The sequence below is a fragment of the Schistocerca americana genome, chromosome 3 (assembly GCF_021461395.2).
Source record: "Schistocerca americana isolate TAMUIC-IGC-003095 chromosome 3, iqSchAmer2.1, whole genome shotgun sequence".
NCBI lineage: Eukaryota > Metazoa > Arthropoda > Insecta > Orthoptera > Acrididae > Schistocerca > Schistocerca americana.
In genome coordinates, this window is record NC_060121.1 from 940,491,427 (window position 1) to 940,517,193 (window position 25,767).

At 40.9% G+C, this 25,767-nt stretch overlaps 1 protein-coding gene across 1 annotated transcript in view; it reads left to right on the forward strand.

Annotated features, from left to right (window-relative positions):
- LOC124606557 (cytochrome P450 4C1-like) overlaps positions 1-25,767 on the forward strand; it is a 105,521-nt gene that overhangs the window by 13,776 nt on the left and 65,978 nt on the right. Inside the window, exon 2 of the mRNA XM_047138541.1 lies at positions 15,207-15,408. Coding sequence (XP_046994497.1) covers positions 15,207-15,408 — 202 coding nt within the window. The remainder of the gene's footprint in view (positions 1-15,206; positions 15,409-25,767) is intronic.

Sequence of the window (25,767 nt, forward strand, 5' to 3'; positions counted from 1 at the left end):
CTTTTCAGTAGTTGCAGGGGCAACAGTCTGGATGATTGACTGATCTGGTGCTGTAACACTAACCAAAATGGCCTTGCTGTTCTGGTACTGCGAACGACTGAAAGCAAGTGGAAACTACAACTGTAATTTTTCCCGAGAGCATGCAGTTTTACTGCATGGTTAAATGATGATAGCGTCCTCTTGGGTAAAATATTCCGGAGGTAAAATAGTCCCTCATTCAGATCTCCGGGTTGGGACTACTCAGGAGGATGCCGTTATCAGGAGAAAGAAAAGTGGCGTTCTACGGATCAGAGCGTGGAATGTCAGATCCCTTAATCGTGCAGGTAGGTTAGAAAATTTAAAAAGGGAAATGGATAGGTTAAAGTTAGATATAGTGGGAATTAGTGAAGTTCGGTGGCAGAAGGAACAAGACTTCTGGTCAGCTGAATACAGGGTTATAAATACAAAATCTGATAGGGGTAATGCAGGAGTAGGCTTAATAATGTATATAAAAAAATAGGAATGCAAGTAAGCTACTACAAACGGCATAGTGAACGCATTATTGTAGCCAAGATAGATACGAAGCCCACACCTACCATAGTAGTACAAGTTTATATGCCAACTAACTCTTTAAGATGATGAAGAGATTGATGAAATGTACGATGAGATAAAAGAAATTATTCAGACAGCGAAGGGAGACGAATATTTAATAGTCATGGGTGACAGGAATTCGGTAGTAGGAAAAGGAAGAGAAGGAAACGTAGTAGGCGAATATCGAATGGGGGTAAGGAATGAAAGAGGAAGCCGCTTGGTAGAATTTTGCACAGAGCATAACTCAATCATAGCTACCACTTGGTTCAAGAATCATGAAAGAAGGTTGTATACATGGAAGAGGCCTGGAAATACTGGAAGGTTTCAGATACATTATGTACTGGTAAGACAGAGATTTAGGAACCAGGTTTTAAATTGTAAGACATTTCCAAGTGCAGATGTGGACTCTGATCACGATCTATTTGTCATGAAATGCTGATTAAAACTGAAGAAACTACAAAAAGGTCCCAATTTAAGGAGATGGGACCTGGATAAACTGACAGAATCAGAGGTAGTAGAGAGTTTCAGAGATAGCATTAGGGAACGATTGACAAGGATGGGGGCAAGAAATATAGTAGAAGAAGAATGGATAGCTTTAAGAGATGAAATAGTGAAGGCAGCAGACAATCAAGGAAGTAAAGAGACGAGGAGTAGTAGAAATCCTTCGGCAACAGAAGAAATATTGAATTTAATTGATGAAAAAAGAAAACATAAAAATGCAGTAAATGAAGCGGACAAAAAGGAATACAAACACCTCAAAAAAGAGATCGACAGGAAGTGCCAAATGGCTAAGCAGCGATGGTTAGAGGACAAATTAAGGATATAGAGGCATATACCACTAGGGGTAGTATAGGTACTGCCTACAAGAACATTAGAGAGACCTTTGGAGAAAAGAGAACCACTTGTATGCATATCAAGAGCTCAGATGGAAACTCAGTCCTAAGCAAAGAAGGGAAAGCAGAGAGGTGGAAGGAGTATATAGAGGGTCTATGCAAGGGTGATGTACTTTAGGAGAACAGTACGGAAATGGAAGAGAATGTAGATGAAGATGAAATGGGAAATATGATACTACGTGAAATGTTTCACAGGGCACTAAAAGACCTAAGTCGAAGCAAGGCCCCAGGAGTAGACAACATTCCATTAGAATTACTGACAGCCTTTGGAGAGCCAGTCCTGACAAAACTCTACCATCTGGTGAGCAAGATGCATGAGACAGGCAAAATACCCTCAGCCTTCAAGAAGAATATAATAATTCCAATCCCAAAGAAAGCAGGCGTTGACAGATGTGAAAATTACCGAACTATCAGTTCAATAAGCCACGGCTGAAAAATACTAACACGAATTCTTTACAGACGAATGGAAAAACTGGTAGAAGCCGACCTCGGAGAAGATCAGTTTGGATTACGTAGAAATGTTGGAACACGTGAGGCAATACTGAACCTACGACTTATCTTATAAGCTAGATTAAGGAAAGGCAAACCTACGTTTCTAACATTTGTAGACTTAGAGAAAGCTTTTGACGATGTTGACTGGAATACTCTCTTTCAAATTCTGCAGATGGCAGGGGTAAAATAAAGGGAACGAAAGGCTATTTACAATTTGTATAGAAACCAGATGGCAGTTATAACAGTTGAGGGACATGAAAGGGAAGCAGCGGTTGGGAAGGGAGTGAGACAGGGTTGTAGCCTATCCCCAATGTAATTCAATCTGTATACTGAGCAAGCAGTAAAGGAAACAAAAGAAACATTTTGGAGTAGGAATTAAAATCCATGGAGAAGAAATAAAAACTATGAGGTCCACCGATGACATTGTAATTCTGTCAGAGGCAGCAAAGGACCTGGAAGAGCAGCTGAATGGAATGGATAATGTGTTGAAAAGAGGATATAAGATGAACGTCAACAAAAGGAAAACGAGGATAATGGATTGTAGTCGAATTAAATCAGGTGATGCTGGGGGAATTAGATTAGGAAATGAGACACTTAAAGTAGTAAAGGAGTTTTGCTATTTGGGGAGCAAAATAACTGATGATGGTCGAAGTAGAGAGGATATAAAATGTAGACTGGCAATGGCAAGGAAAGCGTTTCTGAAGAAGAGAAATTTGTTAACATCGAGTATAGATTTAAGTGTCAGGAAGTCGTTTCTGAAAGTATTTGTATGGAGTGTAGCCCTGTATTGATGTGAAACATGGACGATAAATAGTTCGGACAAGAAGAGAATAGAAGCTTTCGAAATGTGGTGCTACCAATGAATGCTGATGATTAGATGGTTAGATCACATAACTAATGAGGAGGTATTGAATAGTGTTGGGGAGAAGAGAAATTTGTGGTACAACTTGACTAGAAGAAGGGATCGGTTGGTAGGACATGTTCTGAGGCATCAAGGGATCACCACTTTAGTATTGGAGGGCAGCGTGGAGCGTAATAATTGTAGAGGGAGACCAAGAGGTGAACACACTAAGCAGATTCAGAGGGATGAGATGAAGCAGCTTGCACAGGATAGAGTAGCATGGAGAGCTGCATCAAACCAGTCTTTGGACTGAAGACCACAACAACAATGCACATATTTAAATTTGTTGAGATTCATTGTTTATGTCTTTCTCTTAACAACTGATCTATCAAAAGCAGAAGGTAGGAAGGGTATGGCCACTCTACATTGTCATTCAGTATATGTATGCAACTCCACTTCGGTGTTACTGAGCATATAAGAAATTTTCTTTTCTTAATTCTTCGCACTTTACAGAATTTCATCTACCGCTGAAAGAAATTTATCTGTACTTCTCTCAAAACTTATTTACTCATTATCACTTTAAAATTTAGTTCACATCAATAATTTTCAGATATTTATTCAAAGATGAGAATTAGTACTCGTATATACTGAATAAAACGCTCCAAATGTTTTTCTAACTACTTGGGGTAATCAAACACTAGGAAAGTAGTTGAATGGTTAGGAATAAGTAACAGGGTAACCCAAATGTTATGTTTTAACTCAATAGTTCTTCAAAATCATAAATTTTTATTTAATGGTTCACACTTTCACAATACTGACGTGTGGTTTGTGGGTACCGTCTCTGATTCATAATCAGAACGTCTTTGATCCCGTGTTCGAATCCCACCGCTGCTTAAATTTTGACTAACAATCATCATTGGCGGACGAATACGTCCGGCATAAGAAATCACCCTCATTCTGCCAACGGTCTTGTCAAAGAGGGCGGAGGAGCGGATAGAGGTTCAGGGCCCTCTCTTGTCCTAGGGGTGGGAAACTGCCCCTAAAGACCTAAGAATTAGCAATGATCACCGGAATGAGGATGCAGACGGCAATGGAAACCACTGCATTAAAGACGCGTAACGTGTATCCACAGGACATGTGGCCTGTAACAGAAGAAGTGTCGTGATGATCTCTCCATTGGCAAAAGATTCTGGATTAGTCCCCCATTCGGATCTCTGGGGTGGGACTGCCAAGGGGGAGGTTACCATGAGCAAAAGACTGAATAATCAACGGAAGGATAACGTTCTACGAGTCGGGGCGTGGAATGTCAGAAGCTTGAACGTGGCAGGGGAAACTAGCAAATCTGAAAAGGGAAATGCAAAGGATCAATCTAGAAATAGTAGAGGCCAATGCTGTGAAGTGGAAAGAAGACAACGATTTCTGGTCAAATGACTATAGAGTAATATCAACAGCACCAGAAAATGATAGAACAGGAGTAGGATTCGTTATGAATAGGAAGGTAGGGCAGAGAGTGTGTTGCTGTGAACAATTCAGTGACAGGGTTGTTCTTATCGGAATCTACAGCAAACCAACTCTGACAACGATAGTTCAGGTATTCCTGCAGACGCCAAAAGCTGAAGATAAAGAGATAGGGTAAGTGTATGAGATATTCAAAGGGTAACACAAGGGGGATGAAAATCTAGTAGTCCTGGGGGACTGCAGTGCAGTTGTAGGGGAAGGAGTAGAAGGAAAGGTTACAGGAGAATATGGGCTTGGGACAAGGAATGAGAGAGGAGAAAGACTAATTATGTTCTGTAACAAGTTTCAGCTAGTAATAGCGAATACCCTGCTCAAGAATCACAAGAGCAGGATGTATACTTGGAAAAGGCCGGGTGATACGGGAAGATTTAGTTAGATTACATCATGGACAGACAGAGATTCCGAAATCAGATACTGGATTCTAAGGCATACTCAGGAGCAGATACAGACTTAGATCACAATGTAGTAGTGATGAAGTGTAGGCTGAAGTTTAAGACATTAGTCAGAAAGAATCAATATGCAAAGTAGTCGGATATGAAAGTACTGAGGTATGACGAGATGCAGTTGACGTTCTCTACAGCTATAGATACAACAATAAGGAGTATCTCAGTAGGCAGTAAAGTTGAAAAGGAATGGACATCTCTAAAAATGGTCATCACAGAAGTTGGGAAGGAAAACATAGGTACAAAGATGGTAACTGCGAAGAAACCATGGGTAACAGAAAAAAATACTTGATTGATGAAAGGAGGAGGTACAAAAAAAGTATTCTGGAAAACTCGGGAATACAGAAATACAAGTCGCTGAGGAATGAAATGAACAGGAAGTGCAGGGAATCTAACATGAAATGGCTGCAAGAAAAATGTGAAGACATCAAAAAACAAATGTTTGTCGGAAGGACAGACTCAGCATTCAGGAAAGTCAAACCAGCCTTCGGTGACATTAAATACAAGGGAGGTAACATTAAGAGTGCAACGGGAATTTCACTATTAAATGCATGGAAGAGAGCGGTTAGGTGAAAAGAATACATTGAAAGCCTCTATGAGGGAGACGATTTGTCTGATGTGATAGAAGAAGAAACAGGAGTCGATTTAGAAGAGATAGGGTATCCCGTATTAGAATCAGAATTTAAACGAGCCTTGGACGACTTAAGGTATCACAATTTCTAAAATCATTGGGGGAAGTGGCAACAAATCGATTATTCATGTTCGTGTGTAGAATATATGAGTCTGGCGACATACCATCTGACTTTCGGAAGAGCATCATCCACCCAATTCCGAAGACTGCAAGAGCTGACAAGTGCGAGAATTACCGCACAGTCAGCTTAACAGCTCATGCATCCAAGTTGCTTACGAGAATAATATACAGGAGAATGGAAAAGAAAATTGAGGATGTGCTAGATGACGATCAGTTTGGCTTTAGGGAAAGTAAAGGCACGAGAGAGGTAATTTTGACGTTGCGGTTAGTCATGGAAGCAAGGCTAAACAAAAATCAACACACGTTCATAGGATTTGTCGACCTGGAAAAAGCGCTCGACAATGTAAAATGGTGCAATGTGTTCGAAATTCTTAAAAAAGTAATAGTAAGCTATACGGAAAGACAGGTCACATTCAATATGTGCAACAGCCAGGAGGGAATAATAAGAGTGGACGATCAAGAACGATCATCATCATCATCATCATCATCAACATCATTTAAGACTGATTATGAATTTCAGCGTTCAGTCTGGAGCATAGCCCCTTTATAAAATTCCTCCATGATCCCCTATTCAGTGCTAACATTGGTGCCTCTTCTGATGTTAAACCTATTACTTCAAAATCATTCTTAATCGAATCCAGGTACCTTCTCCTTGGTCTGCCCCGACTCCTCCTACCCTCTACTGCTGAACCCACGAGTCTCTTGGGTAACCTTGCTTCTCCCACGCCTGTAACATGACCCCACCATCTAAGCCTGTTCGCCCTGATTACTACATCTATAGAGTTCATTCCCAGTTTTTCTTTGATTTCCTCATTGTGGACACCCTCCTGCCATTGTTCCCATCTACTAGCACCTGCAATCATCCTAGCTACTTTCATATCCGTAACCTCAACCTTATTGATAAGGTAACCTGAATCCACCCAGCTTTCACTCCCATACAGCAAAGTTGGTCGAAAGATTGAACAGTGCACAGATAACTTAGTCTTGGTACCGACTTCCTTCTTGCAGAAGAGAGTAGATCGTAGCTGAGCGTCACTGCATTAGCTTTGCTACACCTCGCTTCCAGTTCTTTCACTATGTTGCCATCCTGTGAGAATATGCATCCTAAGTACTTGAAACCGTCCACATGTTCTAACTTTGTTCCTCCTATTTGGCACTCAATCCGTTTATATTTCTTTCCCACTGACATTACTTTCGTTTTGGAGATGCTAATCTTCATACCATAGTCCTTACATTTCTGATCTAGCTCTGAAATATTACTCTGCAAACTTTCAATCGAACCTGCCATCACAACTAAGTCATCCACATATGCAAGACTGCTTATTTTGTGTTCACATATCTTAATCTCACCCAGCCAGTCTATTGTTTTCAACATATGATCCATAAATAATATGAACAACAGTGGAGACAGGTTGCAGCCTTGTCTTACCCCTGAAACTACTGTGAACCATGAACTCAATTTAGCGTCAACTCTAATTGCTGCCTGAGTATCCACATAAAGACCTTTAATTGCTTGCAAAACTTTGCCTCCTATTCCATAATCTCGTAGAACAGACAATAACTTCCTCCTAGGAACCCGGTCATATGCCTTTTCTAGATCTATAAAGCATAGATACAATTCCCTGTTCCACTCATAACACTTCTCCATTATTTGCCATAAGCTAAAGATCTGGTCCTGACAACCTCTAAGAGGCCTAAACCCACACTGATTTTCATCCAATTGGTCCTCAACTAATACTCGCACTTTCCTTTCAACAATACCTGAGAAGATTTTACCCACAACGCTGATTTAAGAGATACCTCTGTAGTTGTTACAATCTTTTCTGTTTCCATGTTTAAAGATTGGTGTGATTACTGCTTTTTTCCAGTCTGATGGAACCTGTCCCGACTCCCAGGCCATTTCAGTTATCCTGTGTAGCCATTTAAGACCTGACATTCCACTGTATTTGATGAGTTCCGACTTAATTTCATCCACCCCAGCTGCTTTATTGCACTGCAATCTATTGACCATTTTCTCCACTTCCTCAAATGTGATGCTCTTTCCATCATCATTCCTATCCCGTTCTACCTCGAAATCTGAAACATTACTGATCGTATTTTCACCTACATTGAGCAACTCTTCAAAATATTCCCTCCATCTGCCCAAGGCATCCACAGGATTCACCAGCAGTTTTCCTGACCTGACCAAAATACTTGTCATTTCCTTCTTACCTCCCTTTCGAAGACTGCTAATTACACTCCAGAATGGTTTTCCAGCAGCTTGACCCATAGTCTCCAACCTGTTTCCAAAGTCTTCCCAAGATTTCTTCTTGGATGCTGCAATTATCTGTTTGGCTTTGTTTCTTTCTTCAACATAATTCTCTCTGTCTACCTGAGTTCTAGTGTGTAGCCATTTTTGATACGCCTTCATTTTCCTTTTACAGGCTGCCTTAACTGTGTCATTCCACCAAGCTCTTTGTTTCATCCTACTTTTACACACTACTGTTCCAAGACATTCTTTAGCCACTTCTAGTACTGTGTCCCTGTACCTTGTCCATTCCTTTTCCAATGACTGTAATTGACTACATTCAACTAACTGGTACCTTTCTGAGATCGCTGTTATGCACTTGTGCCGGATTTCCTTATCCTGAAGTTTCTCCACTCTTATCCTCCTACATATGGACCTGACCTCCTGCACTTTCGGCCTCACAATCCCAATTTCACTGCAGATTAAATAATGATCAGTGTCATCAAAGAATCCCCTGAATACACGTGTGTCCCTCACAGCCTTCCTGAATTCCTGATCTGTTATTATATAGTGAATGACAGATCTGGTTCCCCTGCCTTCCCAAGTATACCGGTGAATGTTCTTATGTTTAAAAAAAGGAGTTTGTGAGTACTAAGCCCATACTGGCACAGAAATCCAAGAGTTGTTTCTCATTCCTGTTGGCCTCCATATCCTTCCAAATTTACCCATGACCTTTTCATACCCTTCTGTTCGATTTCCAATCCTGGCGTTAAAATCACCAATGAGCAGAACACTGTCCTTGTCCTTTACTCAAACAACTACATCACTGAGTGCATCATAAAAACTATCCATCTTATCTTGATCTGTCCCTTCACAATGTGAATATACTGACACAATTCTAATTTTCTTGCTAGACACTGTCAAATCTATCCACATCAGTCGTTCGTTTACATATTGCAACTACGCTGGGTTCCATTTCTTTCCTGATGTAAAGCCCTACACCCCATTGTGCTATTCCTGCTTTGACTCCTGAGAGGTAGACCTTGTATTCTCCCACTTCTTCTTCTTTCTCACCCCTTACCCGAATGTCACTAACAGCTAAAACGTCCAGCCCCATCTTACTTGCAGCCTCTGCCAGCTCTACCTTCTTCCCAGAGTAGCCCCCATTGATATTAATAGCTCCCCATCTCATTACCATTTGTTTGCCAAGTCGTATCTTAGGAGTCCCTGGTTTGTCAGTTAGAGGTGGGACTCCATCACCTCCAAAGGTCTGAGGCATTTTGCTCTGAATGTTGCCAGCATGATATTTATAGTACCAGGGAAGCAGGTTGCTAGCCTTACTTGCCCCGAGTCGCATTGGGTTTTACCCCTAATGGTTGAGAGACTAACCGGTGGATTTGGTAGTCTTTGCCGTATGAGCACAAAGGTGACTATGACTCAGAATATGTCCGAGATGCCCAGCCTTATTCCAAAGTAACTGGTACCCCGACTGTCGGGACCACTTACTTGGCCACTCATACGTTGCCCATGGTTCATGAACTAGGACATGACTACAGGAACCCACACCATGAACCACACCAAGAACGATGTGCTCGTATTAAAAAGGGTGTAAGACAAGGATGTTGTCTTTCGCCCCTACTGTTCAATCTGTACATCGAGGAACCAATGATGGAAATAAAAGAATGGTTCAGGAGTGAATCAAAAGTCAAGGGGAAAGGGTGTCAATGACAGGATTCGCAGATGACATTGCTATCCTGAATGATGGTGAAGGCGAATTACATGATCTGCTGAGCAGAATGAACAGTCTAATGAGTACAGAGTATAGATTGAGAGTAAATCGAAGAAAGACGAATGTAATGAGAAGTAGTAGAAACGATAACAGCGAGAAACTTAAGATCAGGATTGATGGTCACGAAGCAGATGAAGTTAAGGAATTCTGCTACCTAGGCAGTAAAATAACCAATGACAAACAGAGAAAGGAGGACATCAAAAGCAGACTAGCAATGGCGAAAAGGGCATTCCTGGCCAAGAGAAGTCTATTAATATCAAATATTCGGCTTCATTTGAGGAAGAAATTTCTGAGAATATACGTCTGGAGTACAGCATTGTATGGTAGTGAAACGTGGACTGTGGGAATACTGGAACAGAAGAGAATCGAAGCATTTGAGATGTGGTGCTATAGACGAATGTTGAAAATTAGGTGGACTTGTAAGGTAAGGAATGAGGAGGTTCGACACAGAATCAGAGAAGAAAGGAATATGTGGGGAACACTGATATGGAGAAGGGACAGGATGATAGGACATCTGTTAAGACATGAGGGAATGACTTGCATGGTACTAGAGGGAGCTGTAGAGGGCAGAAACTGTAGAGGAAGACCGATATTGCAATACATCCAGCAAATAACTGACGACATAAGTTACAAATGCTACTCTGAGATGAAGAGGTTAGCACAGAAGAGGAATTCGTAGTGTGCTGTGTCAAGCCACTCAGAAGACTGATGACAAAAAAAAAAATTCTACAAATATAATTATACTGTTTGTATAATGGCATAATATTATTTAGTAAATTATACATTTCACATATTTCCTTACATAAGTTACAAATATACATTAGCAAACCACTCAAACGTTACATATATCATACTTATGATACTTAAATGTCACTGTTGTAGTATGACAAATTTTAAATGCAACAAATTTTTATAAATTTAGATAAATCAATAGTGTTATAGGGCAGTTGTACAACAGTTTTGAGTGCTATTGCTACGTAAGTCACACAGGCGATCAACAAGAATTGATGGTCGTGTGACAGCAAGTGGGAGTAAGGGTTGACAGTATGTGTAGGAGGCTGAGAATGGTTTTTAACTCTGTCCAGTGGTTGTTTTGTGAACTTGGACAGTTTGTCTTCAATCTTCGAGGTGAAAATACACACACAGTTTCAGAAAAAGTGGGTATGGGGTTGTCAGAAAGTGGTTGCAGTTTATGGCAGAGTGTGTGTGTGTGTGGGGGGGGGGGAGGTGGAGCATTTGTAAGACAGTGTAGAGCATCCTTTCATGTTTCTAGTGTAGACTAGAGGAGTCAGTCTTTAAAATCGAGGTGAAGATACACACACACATGATTGCACACACGACTGGAAGAAGTGGGTGAAGGGGCAGGGGTGCAGAAAATGAGGTTGGAACAATGGAAAATAGGGGCAGGGAACAGCGGAGAGTGGAGGACAGTCTAGCAGTCAGTTTCCCTCCAAAAATAATAATATGTGCTATATACAAACCGAACCTTGCTCTCCATCAGCTGGACTGAGACTGACGATTTCGCACCATTTCTTGGGACATACTGTGGTAGGATGGTGGCATTATAGGATGGGGAGAGGGGTGGGGTAGGTAGGTTACCAGAGGTAGCCCGATTGAGCTATTTTCTTGTCAAAATTTGAATTTCCCTCCATAATGTCTGTGCAATGTTGCCACATCTATGGCCACCATCTTGGACCCGCCATTTTGAATACATTTGGCAACAATGCAAGCTGTCCCAGAAATCGCCTAGCCCCACTACTGTCGTTGTTTTAGTGTTAGTTTACAGTTTTCTGTTTGGTGTGCATATTGCAATGGTAGTGAGTGTAGCAGCGCCAGTGTTCCTGATTCTGGTGGTGATTAGGATGATGATGAACCTTCTGTGCAGGAGTCTCTGTTATCTGTTAGTGATAATGGTGATTCTGATGTTTAAGGTGTGATTCATAAATTTAACAACAAACTTGTGACTATATTCAGCTGTTTCTAGTGTAAAATGCATAATCGTTTGTGACACACTGTATTGGCATTGAACGTGCTCTTTGTTCTTTTTTCTTTTCTTTCTTTTTTTTTTTTTGCATGATGCATGAAGTAAACTAGCCAGATAAACTGGTAAGACAAATAAATATATAATTCATGTCTATCATTCACGTAATTTTGTAATACAAATCAGCGCTTTATATTATCTACATATAGTTGATTTATTCATCTAAAAATAAACGTTAAGATGTGAGCCATGTTTAGAAAAATAGATGTTTCACTATCCTTTCAGAATACCATATGTACTTGCAAGTCATGAGCAAGGTTTTAAAAAATGTCTCCTTAAGATTTAAATGTGCAGCCTGACTAGTGAATAATCACACATTACGGTAAATAAATTCAGATAACTTTCTTATTATTAATGATAGGGGAAACATACTCATATTGTTTTTCAGCTCTAAGAATGTGTCACATAGCTAATGAAAAAACACTGTTTCATAAATAGCTGGTGATTCAGAGAGACATTTCAAAAAAAGGTTGGCAAAATGACTTTTTCTCAATTTTGGTTAGTATAACCCAGAGGAAATGTTAGATATATGTAAGATATTACTACATAAACATTTTTCAACTATACCTCTGTTGTTCAGTGCAAAAACGATTCTTTTGTGTCAATTATGTGGAAGTTTATAGGCGTTTAAGAATTATTCTAGAAATTCTTATGGTGGCCATAACGATGACGTCATAACCCTGATTCCACAGCCAGTAGCTTCAGGTATTTTTAATATGTTAACTAGGAGATCAAACTGAAAGTGTTGCAAAAGGCTTCAGATCTCCACTATTTTTCCTATTCATTGCATAAAAGTCCTGGGCTATATGCAGATTCTCTCCATATGCGTTCCTGCACTATTGTCACTATTATTAATTCTTCTCTCAGTTCATGCATACTGTGGCAAATAAACACCCCCAAGGGCACACCTGCATCCTGCATCGCCTATAATTCATACAGCAAACGGCCGTTACTCCTTTCTGAAACAGCTTGCAGTTTCTTATTGTGAAACTTTGAGGTAGATGGCGTTGGTATCACATGTTTACTCTTCAGTTTGCAGACGTATGAAGGATGGAAATGCATGAGCACGATCCGGCAAACTGCCTTTCTTCATACTTAAAAAAAATGGCTCAAATGGCTCTGAGCACTATGGGACTTAACTGCTGGGGTCATCAGTCCCCTAGAACTTAGAACTACTTAAACCTAACTAACCTAAGGACATCACACACATCCATGCCCGAGGCAGGATTCGAACCTGTGACCGTATCGGTCGCGCGGTTCAGGACTGTAGCGCCTAGAATCGCCTTCATACTTCTATCCACCAACCCCGCCCCCTCCACCATGTTACATACTCAGAACACAACTTGTTCCTTAATACAGCTCTATTGCACCTAGCTAGATTACATCTTCTTCATGTTATACACACATCCAAAAAAGTTATGCATCACCTCGGTTCCTAGAGTGCTGGAACCTGTACAGAAAATTGAAATAGATGGTTCAAATGGCTCTGAGCACTATGGGACTTAACTTCTGAGGTCATCAGTCCCCTAGAACTTAGAACTACTTAAACCTAACTAACCTAAGGACATCAAACACACCCATGCCCGAGGCAGGATTCGAACCTGGGACCATAGCGGTCGCGTGGTTCCAGACTGTAGCGCCTAGAACCGCTTGGCCACGCCGGCCGGCAATTGGAACAGAGATCAACATAAATATCGTTCCGCCCTTTTTACTGCTCATGAAAATCTCAGAGGTGGTGGTCCTGATTGCTAAACACACCGGTACCTCTAATACCCAATAGCACGTCCTCTTGCATTGATGCATGCCTGTATTCGTCGTGGCATACTATCCACAAGTTCATCAAGGCACTGTTGGTCCAGATTGTCCCACTCCTCAACTGCGATTCGGCGTAGATCCCTCAGAGTAGTTGGTGGGTAACGTCGTCCATAAACAGCCCTTTCCAATCTACCCCGGCATGTTCGATAGGGTTCATGTCTGCAGAAAATGCTGGTCACTCTAGTCGAGCGATATCGTTATGCCTCGCCAATATGCTGCCAATATAGTTCACTATCGGTCGGAGGATGGCATTCATGTATCGTGCAGCCGTTACGGCGCCTTCCATGATCCCCACCGGCGTACGTCGGCCCACACAATGTTACCCCAAAACAGTGGGGGACCTCCAACTTCCTGCACTCGCAGGACAGTGTGACTAAGGCGCTCAGCCTGATCGGGTTGCCTCCAAATACGTCTCTGAGGATTGTCTGGTTGAAGGCATATGCGACATTCATCAGCGAAGAGAATGTGTTGCCAATCCTGAGCGGTGCATTCGGCATGTTGTTGAGTCATCTGTGCCGCGCTGGATAGTGTCATGCTTGCAAAGATGGACCTCACCATGGACGTCGAGAGCGAAGTTGCGCATCATGCAGCCTATTGCGCAAAGTTTGAGTTTGAGTCGTAAGACGACGTCCTGTGGCTGCACGAAAAGCGTTATTAAACATGCTGGCGTTGCTGTCAGAGTTCCTCCGAGCTAGAATCCGTAGGTAGCGGTCATCCACTGCAGTAGTAGCACTTGGGCGGCCTCAGCGAGGTGTATTATCTATAGTTGCTGTCTCTCTGTACCTCCTCCATGTCCGAACAACATCGCTTTGGTTCACTCCGAGACGCCTAGACACTTTCCTTGTTGTGAACCCTTCCTGGCACAAAGTAACAAAGCGGACCGCCGTATTGACCGTCTAGGCATGGCAGAATTACAGACAACCCGAGCCTCGTACCTCCGTTCTGGTGGAATGAGTGGAACTGATCGGCTGTCGGCCCCCCTCCGTCTCATAGGGCTGCTCATGCATGGTTGTTTACATGCTTGGTCGGGTTTAGTGATATCTGTGAACAGTCAAAGGGACTGTGTCTGTGACACAATATCCACAGTCAACGTCTATCTTCAGGAGTTCTGGGAACTGGGGTGATGCAAAACTGTTTTTTTTTTATTTTTTATTGTGTATAGTTAGGAAATAACAATTTTCGGATTTTTCCTTTACTTACACTGTGAAACCTCGATTCTTAACAAATTTCGGGTTCTATGTCAACGAGGAGCACCTTACACGTTTTGATTAGTGAGTTTTGAAGTATCGAAATATGTAACATAAAAGACTGTATCTTTTGACTGAAGTGACTCGGAAGCTTAAAATTCTTTCCCCTCCAAGGGACAAATGATCATAATATGATACAAAATTTGAACATGGTAAGTCTACCCTTCCAGAGAAAAATTTCTTAATATTCAGTCGGAGAGACAGGCAGAAGGATGGACAACAAAGGGATCTTACTAGGGTTCCGTCTTCACAGATTGATTCCCGGAATCTTAAAAATGAATTTCGAAGGGCAGCAGTTAATCGCAAGGTACAGTACGTCGTCTTCATTAGAGAAGGGATGTGTTCTTTTCGTTGTATGTTGCCTGCCTACAATATCGTTACTTATCTAGTGTATAACAGTGTGGCAACAAGTTGCTTCAGAATTCTAAAATTTTAATGACCGATGCTCCCTACTGCTTCAGTTGTCCTAAGCCCAGTTAGCGGAAATCTGAACTTTGCTCCATAGTTTGCTCGAGCGTAGTTGCAGTACTCTAAGTAATTAATCAACATGTCAAGAAGCAGCACTGCTCTACGTTACAGGTACTACGTGGGTCCCAAGCTGTTCATTGTGATATCGCGACCAGAAGACGTGCGGAAAGTCCTGGCGTCGACCAAGACGAGGGAGCGGGACCCTGTCTTCATGCACATCCTCCGGACGCTTATGAGCGACGGCCTCATTACCAGCACGGGTGACACCTGGAAGAGGCACCGTAAGGCCATCGAACCAGCTTTCCACGCTGAGGTAGGACAATTTCGTTAGCAACCCGCATTACTTTTTGAAATTGTATTCTGTTTGCTGCACCGAATTTTAGGGGACAGACGTACAGATCCGAGGATATTCATTCTTCAGAACACTGGTTTCACTTGTTCCGGCCGGCCGCTGTGGCCAAGCGGTTCTAGGCCCTTCAGTCCGGAACCATGCTGCTGCTACGGTAGCAGGTTCGAATCCTGCTTCGGGCAAGGATGTGTGTGATGTCCTTAGGTTAGTTAGGTCTAGGTAGGTCTAAGACTAGGGGACTTATGACCTCAGATGTTAAGTCCCATAGTGCTTAGAGCCATTTGAACCATTTCACTGGTGCCAACGGGCCTCTGCGTGAGGACTCCGTTTTTGAACAATCGAAGAACCATGACCGTCAACTACGAGTATGTTTCCTTACACTTCATTTCGTACTCCCTGTGATTCCTCAGGCACTCAACATAACCAAATCGCGGTGGGTTTGCACACTGATTATCGAGTCAGTTTTCGAAAGTGTCATTGTCAAAAGGACGCTGTGTACGAGATGTTTTCAAAGATTAACGGTACTCTTTTAATTTCGCTTGGAGTATTAGTCCGAATTTTCATTGCTGTGTTGATAAACATTTATGAAAAAATTCTGTACGGTATTATCTGTATCGGATTTTAGTCTGTTGTGAGCTGTCAAAAAGATAACAGGTTTTTCTGTAGTATTTGTGATTACTTACTTTGTATGAAACTGAATCAGAGAATTTATATCAAATAATTTTGATATAACAACGAAATAAAGTGCAGCAAAGTTTTAGAAATGCCAAATATTACTTTTTGTGAATAAAAAGTTTGTGAATGGTGTAGTTGTTTCGAAGAAGTTCGTAACGACTTTGAAGGTATTAAACGCTCCGGGTGCTTCACCACACAGTGACCCGAGAAAATTGTGAAAGAAATGAAGCAAATGATCATGAATGATCACCGAATCACAATAAGAGAAGTCACTGATAATGTTGACCTATCAACTGGCTCAGGCGGTGAAATTGTTTCGGTTATTTTCAGTATGAGACTTGTTGGGACGGGTGCCCTGACTTTCGCTATCGGACATCGTTAATTCTTTGTATACATTTAGTTAAGCCAAGATTCAGTCACTGAACCGACTAGGACACTGAATTTTATCTCGACACGTATTAAGTTCTCGATCACGAATGGTCTGGTCAAGAACTCTTTGAGTTTCCCTATCTGATCTAGTTCTTTAATTTGAGTGCTTTGGTTCGGCTTCCGTTCATGGTCTCTACTGGTGACGCTACCTATCGGTCGACCTTGCTTTCTAGCCTTATCTAGTGAACCACGTGATATCTGCCACAAATTGCCTTCTGTCAATCTCTATCAGTTGCAAAAATATTAAAACTATCAAATTTCGTATTATTGTCACCTTCACCAAGGACTGTGACCCTTATACATACCTGTTCACCATAAAATATTGTGAGGCCTAAACCACGCACTTTAAAGAGCCAGTTAGTCGTTTCTTATGTCCTCACCGGCAGTCGTAAAAGAATACCAAAAGAAAGATCCCCACAGATGCCAACAGGCAGACCCGACGGCCAGCAGTTTCCTTTACACAGCTGCCCCACACCGCATCCTCGGTCATGGCTAACTCTTCGCTCGGTAAAATACTCAATACCCTACTCCCACTCGTTCCGTATAACCCACGCTCTGTGCGCAGTTAACTGAATGGCAACGCCATAGGACAACTCTCGGCTTCCTGGGACATAACGAGCTCACACTTACATAACAATGACAGCTGTAGTACATCTTTTTACAGAAATTCCTGATAAAATTGCTACTTAAAGAAATTCTACAGAGAGTATCTATGGCTACATCTACACGTTCACAACAGAGCCAGAACTGTTCAAGTGTATGACTAACATTACAGTTGTAAATATTTACAGTGTACACTTAATCGAGGTGTTCAGTATGTTGCTCTCGATGAAAAGAGTAAAGTGAAAATAGCAGAAAAATATAAGTTCTGAACTTCATATTGCGAGTAAGCATAAGAAACACTTCTGAACAAGCACTACATTGTTATTGACCACTAATAAATTCTTTCTCAGCGAACCCGCAAATTTACGATCTGTTCCCAGGTATGGTAGCAGTGCCTCCCTTCTCCATGGTGAATTGAACTGCCACCAGCTTTGCAGACGGGACTCTTCCCCAATCAGTGTGCTTGCTATGAGCCGACTTACACCGGCGATGGCAGCTTAAGAAGGCTGGGAAAATAGCAGGAAAGTTAAAGGGGGGAGGCACTGTCATGAGTGATATAATACCAGTGGTTATAGGGTTCATAAAAGACCCTTTTTTAGGGTAGCGAGGACAGAGAGAAACCAAATTTTAAGAGAGCTTATGACTGAGACAAACCTTCAGTTTGAGAAAGAAACCAAAACCCATTATTCTAGCTTATTACATCACCATAAACAGCCATTGGTGAAGAATTTTCAACAGTCAGCAGATATTTTAACTTTACCCAATCTGAACTCAGTTAATGTGAAATGTCAGCTGTCTTTATTGCATCAAAATATTTGATGACTCAGAAATAAAATTAATGAATTAATTATCTGCATAGATGAACTGGAGTCCTCAAACCCAGCTGACATAATCTGCCTCTCTGAACATCATGTGACCACTGGAATAGAACTTTTAAGTGTTACAGGATTTAGGTTAGCATCTCCCTTTTGCAGATCAGAAATGGAGAAAGGAGGAGTTGCCACATTCATCAGGAACTGTCATAAATTTAAGAACATAGACATTCATAAATTTTGCCTAGAACAGCATATGGAAGCATGTGCAACAGAAGCAGAATTTCACAAGAAATCCTTCATAATATTAAGTGTACATCAAGCACCTGCAGGTAACTTTAAACTGTTCATAAACCACATTGAAGCTGTACTGGCCCACTTAACAACCAAAAACAAAGACATAGTGTTTGTTGATTATTTCAATGTAGATTTCCTTAAAGACTCTCCAAATAAGAACTTATTTGAGTTAGTAACACTATCACTCAACTTAATTCCCACTGTAAAGTTCCCCACAAGGGCAGCCAATTGCTCACAAACAGCCACTGATAATATCTTTACAGAATAGTACAATGAACAAAATTATATTACAAAACCAATAGCCAATGGCCTCTCAGATCATGACATGCAGTTCCCTCTGTTAAATGTTAATACTGAACAGGATATAAAATCTGTTAAATCTGAGCTCAAAAGGGTAATCAATAATCCAAAAATTGAATATTTTAGGACACTCCTCAGAGACATTCACTGGACTGATGTTTACATTGCTCATGGCATGAATGAAAAATATAATACTTTTGCTAATAAAGTGCTTATCTTATTCGAACACTGTTTTCCCCAAAAACCTACCAAGGTTAGAGAAAAGTCTACAAAGAAGCCGTGGATTACTCAAGGAATAGGGTTATCTTGTAAAACAAAAAGAAAACTGTATCTGTCAATCTGAAACAATTCTGATGTTAATGCTATAGCACATTACAAGAAACACTGCAACATGTTCAAGACTGTAATATGGACATCAAAGCAAATATATTACAAGGAAAGATTGTCCTATCAGATAACAAAATAAAGACAATATGGGATATAGTGAAGGAGGAGACTGTTAGAACCAGACATGAAGAGGGACAAATTGCATTAAGAGTAAATGATACATTGCTGACAGATGTGTATAGTGTTACAGAACATTTTAACACACATTTTATAACTGTTACTGAAAACATAGAGTTGTCAGGTTCTGTAGATGCTGCTATGGAGTACCTCAGACCAGACATTTCAAGTATCTTCCATAATATGAATTTGACCCTCACAAACCCAGCAGAAATAATGTCCATCACAAAATCTTTAAATCAAAAACATCTAGTGGGTATGATGAATATCAACAAAGCTAATTAGAGAATGTGATTCTAAGTAACATATTAAGCTATCTGTGTAACCAGTCGTTTATCAGTGGAATTTTTCCTGAATGGTAGAAATATGCTGAAGTTAAGCCACTGTTTAAGAAGGGAAATAAAGAAATGGCATCAAATTTCAGTCCAATTTCACTTTTTCCAGCATTCTCCAAAATTCTAGAAAAAGTTATGTACAATCGACTTCATAACCATTTTATCTCAAATAACATACTGTCGAAGTCACAGTTTGGATTTCTAAAGGGTTCTGATGTTGAGAAGGCTATCCACACTTACAGTGAAAATGTGCTTGATTCATTAGATAAAAAATTTCAGGCAACTGGTATATTTTGTGATCTGTCAAAGGCATTTGACTGAGTAAATCACAATATCCTTTTAAGCAAATTAGAATATTATAGTGTAACAGGAAATGCTGCAAAATGGTTCAAATCTTATATCTCTGGCAGGAAACAAAGGGTATTATTAGGAAAGAGACATGTATCAAGCTATCAGGCATCATCCAACTTGGAACTAATTACATGTGGGGTCCGACAAGGTTCCATTTTAGGGCCCTTACTTTATCTTGTGTATATCAATGACGTTTCATCAGTAACATTACCAGATGCCAAGTTCGTTTTGTTTGCCGATGATACAAACATTTCAATAAATAGCAAATCAAGTGTAGTCTTAGAAAGATCAGCTAATAAAATATTTGTGGACATTAGTCACTGGTTCCTTTGTCACTAAATTTTGAAAAAACACACTACATGCAGTTCAGAACTTGTAAGGGGTGTCCCACGAGTATATGCATAACATACGATGACAAGCAGATAGACGAAATGGACAGCGCTAAATTCTTGGGATTACAGCTTGACAGTAAATCCAACTGGGAAAAGCGCACCACAGAACTGCTGAAGTGTCTTAACAAATCTCTATTTGCAATGCGAATTTTGTCAGACATAGTGGATATAAAAATGAAAAAGCTGGCGTACTATGCTTACTTTCATTCCATAATATCGTATGGGATTATTTTTTGGGGTAATTCATAAAGTCAATCTAAAGTTTTCCAGGCACAAAAGCGTGCAGTAAGAGTTATATGTGGTGTGAACTCAAGAACATCCTGCAAAAGCCTGTTTAGGGAACTAGAGATACTAGCTACTGCTTCCCAATATATTTATTCTTTAATGAAATTTGTCATTAAAATATATCACTTTTTCAAAGCAACAGCTTAATTCATGGAATCAATACTAGAAATAAGAATAATCTGCACAAGGATTTAAAGTCACTTCGTCTTGTACAAAAGCTGTGTATTATTCAGGAACACACATTTTCAAAAACTTGCCAGCACCCATAAAAAGTTTAACAACCAATGAAATTCAGTCTAAGAGAAGTCTAAAGGATTTATTGGTGGTCAACTCCTTCTACTCCATTGATGAACTTCTCAGTACAACCAATTGATATATATATATATATATATATATATATATATATATATATATATATATATATATATATAACTTCTGCGCAATTTCAGTGCAGTAATGTGTTCATTGTAAATAAGTGTGTGTGTGTGTGTGTGTGTGTGTGTGTGTGTGTGTGTGTGTAAGTACAATCTAACTTCGGCACCATTTCAGTGCAGTAACGTTTTCATCGTAAATAAGTATCATAGTAGTTGTATTACACGTTTATTACCTTATAAACAAATAAAAAAACTTTTTTATTTTAAATTCAGTGAATTCGTATTTGTAAAATGATCCTTTCATATAGTGTTCATTAAAAAATGACGATCATTCCACTTTTGACCTGTGGAATAGTACATTAGCTTATTTGTTTCAGTTGTAAATATTTGTCATGTATTGTTGTTTTTCTGACATGTTCTACATCCTGGAGCACCTCCTCACTACGGATCAATTGGAATGCAAGTAAATCTAATCTAATGTCATCATTGGAGACCACATCGTCGGGGGCTGAGATGTGTTTGGGCGCCCTCCTGATGTGTCTGCTGCTACATCAAATGGCTCCCCTCATGTGCTATCATCTCATGTAATATTCCACCTGCTTCCGACTCAATAGGGACACGATACTGCTCACTTTCCTTCCTCCACTCCTGCTGACATTTTCTTTCAAAAGTTATGAGAACCACTGCACTTTCAAAGCTTGATTTGATAAAACTATGTGGAAGAATTTGTCATGTCTTAAAAATAGCTTTCTTTATTTTTTATACAAGGATGCCGCACATTTTTGAATGGCTGTTACTTTCTAAGGATCGTTTTTGATCCCTTCCGCTGAAGAGAGATGCCCCAAAAAATAATTATTCGCTCATGAATTCTGAATTCTTTAATTTAGCATCATTCATCCTCTTATCAGGGTTAAGTCCAATAACCCACAGCATTCTTTATTCTGTTGCAGTTAGTGTTTCATCCACACATACCGTAATTCTAGAAGTCAGTTCTTTATCCGATAGCTGATCTAATATATGAAAATACTGAGACATTTAATCCATACGGTACAATTTTGTCCTGTAAGCCATAGCCCCAAATAGGAATGATGTATATTTTTCTAAAATCTTGGCCATGGGACCAGATCCAATCTGGTCACATATATTTTTCGCTCTATCAGATTTTTGCATCATCTCGTCCATATTTCCTGGCCTACCATTCTCTCGATTTACGATGGTGTTTAGAGGGTCTTTTATGGTTTTAGATATTTGGACTCATCATCCTTCTCACTGGTTTGACGCGTCCCGCCACAAATTCCTCTCAAGAACCAACTTCTTCATCTCAGCAACCTACGTCCTCAATTATTTGTTGGATATATTCCAAGCTCTGTCTTCTTATTCAGATTTTACCCTCCACCGGCCCCTCTAGTACCATGGAAGTTATTCCCTGATGTCTGTAACACAAGTCTCATCATTCGGTCCCATCTTCTTGTCAGTGTTTTCCTTATTTTCCTTTCTTAGCCGATTCTGAGGAAAACCCTCTCATTCATTTCCTTATCAGTCCATCTAATTTTCAATATTTTCTGTAGCACCACATCTCAAACTCTTCGATTCTCATCTACTTCAGTTTTCCCACTGTCCATGATTCACTAACATACAATACTGTGCTACAAACATACGTTCTCAGAAATTTCTTTCTACATCTACATCTACATTTATACTCCGCAAGCCACCCAACGGTGTGTGGCGGAGGGCGCTTTACGTGCCACTGCATTATTTACCTTTCCTGTTCCAGTCGCGTATGGTTCGTGGGAAGAACGACTCCCGGAAAGCCTCCGTGCGCGCTCGAATCTCTCTAATTTTACATTCGTGATCTCCTCGGGAGGTATAAGTAGGGGGAAGCAATATATTCGATACCTCATCCAGAAACGCACCCTCTCGAAATCTGGACAGCAAGCTACACTGCGATGCAGAGCGCCTCTCTTGCAGAGTCTGCCACTTGAATTTGCTAAACATCTCCGTAACGCTATCACGCTTACCAAATAACCCTGTGACGAAACGCGCCGCTCTTCTTTGGATCTTCTCTATCTCCTCTGTCAACCCGACCTGGTACGGATCCCACACTGATGAGCAATACTCAAGTATAGGTCGAACGAGTGATTTGTAAGCCACCTCCTTTGTTGATGGACTACATTTTCTAAGGACTCTCCCAATGAATCTCAACCTGATACCCGCCTTACCAACAATTAATTTTATATGATCATTCCACTTCAAATCGTTCCGCACGCATACTCCCAGATATTTTACAGAAGTAACTGCTACCAGTGTTTGTTCCGCTATCATATAATCATACAATAATGGATACTTCTTTCTATGTATTCGTAATACATTACATTTGTCTATGTTACGGGTCAGTTGCCAGTCCCTCCACCAAGTGCCTATCTGCTGCAGATCTTCCTACATTTCGCTGCAATTTTCTAATGCTGCAACTTCTCTGTATGCTACAGCATCATCCGCGAAAAGCTGCATGGAACTTCCGACACTATATACTGGAACACTTATATATATTGTGAAAAACAATGGTCCCATAACACTCCCCTGTGGCACGCCAGAGGTTACTTTAACTTCTGTAGACGCCTCTCCATTGAGAACAACATGCTGTGTTCAGTTTGCTAACAACTCTTCAATCCAGCCACACAGCTGGTCTGATATTCCGTATGCTCTTACTTTGTTTATCAGGCGACAGTGCGGAACTGCATCGAACGCCTTCCGGAAGTCAAGGAAAATGGCATCTACCTGGGAGCCTGTATCTAATATTTTCTGGGTCTCATGAACAAATAAAGCGAGTTGGGTTTCACTCGATCGCTGTTTCCGTAATCCATGTTGATTCCTACAGAGTAGATTCTGGATTTTCACATTTGACACGATACGCGAGCAAAAAATATGTTCTAAAATTCTACAACAGATCGATGTCAGAGATATAGGCCTATAGTCTTGAGCATCTGCTCGACGACCCTTCTTGAAAACTGGAACTACCTGTGCTCTTTTCCAATCATTTGGAACCTTCTGTTCGTCTAGAGACTTGCGGTGCACGGCTGTTAGAAGGGGGGCAAGTTCTTTCGCGTACTCTGTGTAGAATCGAATTGGTATCCCGTCAGGTCCAATGAACTTTCCTCTGTTGAGTGATTTCACCTTCTTTTCTATTCCTTGGACACTTATTTCAATGTCAGCCATTTTTTCGTTCGTGCGAGGATTTAGAGAAGAAGCTGCAGTGCGGTCTTCCTCTGTGAAACAGCTTTCTCAAATAAAGGCGTAAGTTTGATACTAGTAGTACTTCTTTTGGGCAGGAATGCCCTTTTTGTCTTTACTAGTCTGCTTTTTATGTCCTCCTTGCTTCATCCATCATGATTTATTTTGATTCCAAGGTAGGAGAATTCCTTTGCTTTGTCTATCTTGTGATCACTAATCCTGATGTTAAGTTTCTCATTGTTCTCATTTCTGCCACTACCCATTTTCATTTTTGTTGGGTTTACTCGCAATCCATATACTGTACCCATTACACTGTTCATTCCATTCAACAGATCTTTTAGTTCTTCTACACCTTTACTGCGGACAGCAACTTCATCAACCAACCTCATCGTCGATTTCTTTTACCCTGAATTAGAACCAGTCTTGAACCTTTCTTTTACTTTCGTCATTTTTCCATAATTGTATAGACTGAATAGTTGAGACAGAAGACTGCGTCCTTGTCTTATACGTCTTTTGTCTGAGCACATCGTTCTTGGTCTTCCAGTCTGATTGTTCCCTCTTGATTATTATACATATTGCGCATTACTCGTTTTCCCCATATTTTTCCTACATTTTTCCGAACTTCGAACATTTTGTACCATTCTGCATTTTCGATTGCTTTTTCCAGGTCGATAAATCATATGATTCTACTGTGTCATGATTTTTCTTCTCGCTTGCTTCCATAAGCAGTCAGAACTGCCGCCGAGCGGGGTAGCCGCGCGGCCTATAGAGCACTGTCCCGGTCCGCGCGGCTTCCCCTCTCGGAGGTTCGAGTCCTCCCTCGGGAATGGGTGTATGTGTTTCCCTTATCGTAAGTTAGTTTAAGTTACATTTAGTAGTTCGTAAGCTTAGGGACCGATGACCTCAGTAGTTTGGTCCCATAAGACCTTACCACAAATTTTCATTTTCAGAACTGCCTCTCAATTGCCTTTACCTTTCCTAAAGCCAGACTTACCGTCATCTGAGTTTTCCTCAATTTTCTTTCCCATTCTTATGTGTTGAATACTCCAAGGGTCAGCACGCAGGGCAGTGGGCCCCAAAAACCCATTGGTGGTCGAGAGAAATGTTCTATTGAACTTAAAATACACGTCAAGTTGTTAGCGATGTGCAGCAGATATGCCAGCATCCTACGAGCCATGCCGGCTACAGCTGGCACATGTTTGGCTTCACCCAGGCAAACAGATGCACGAGTAGGCGCCCTGCAATCCGAATGTCAGGCCGAGCAATTTTTGGTGGCCAGACGGTGCATCAAGGTGCTGATGTCAATGGCTCTTTGGTGCTTCTGTTACGCCTGTGTTCCACTGCAGGAAGGCCGCATCTAGCGAATCAGATCTTTCTCGCATCCACCGAAGAGGCGAGCGAGGCCTGCCATGCATGGGACATGACCCTGGCAGGAGTCTGGAGCCGGCAGGCACAGATGGTAGGTCCTCGCGTTCTGCTCCCAAGACCCACAAGGAGACTCAATAAAGGAAGAGGGCTAAAATAGACTCCATTCATAACTCTGTCACTTGGAAAGAAAATAGCGCAGGTGTTTCATTCAGTTTAAAAAGCAGAAGCAAGTAATCTTTACTAATCTACTCTTGAACTATTTCCATAGTAGGGGGCCTTAACGGCAAATAAAACTGTGAATGCAAGATACAAAAACATCATCAGAAGTCTTTCTCTCTCTACATGGCAGTGACCAAACATTACTTTAAAT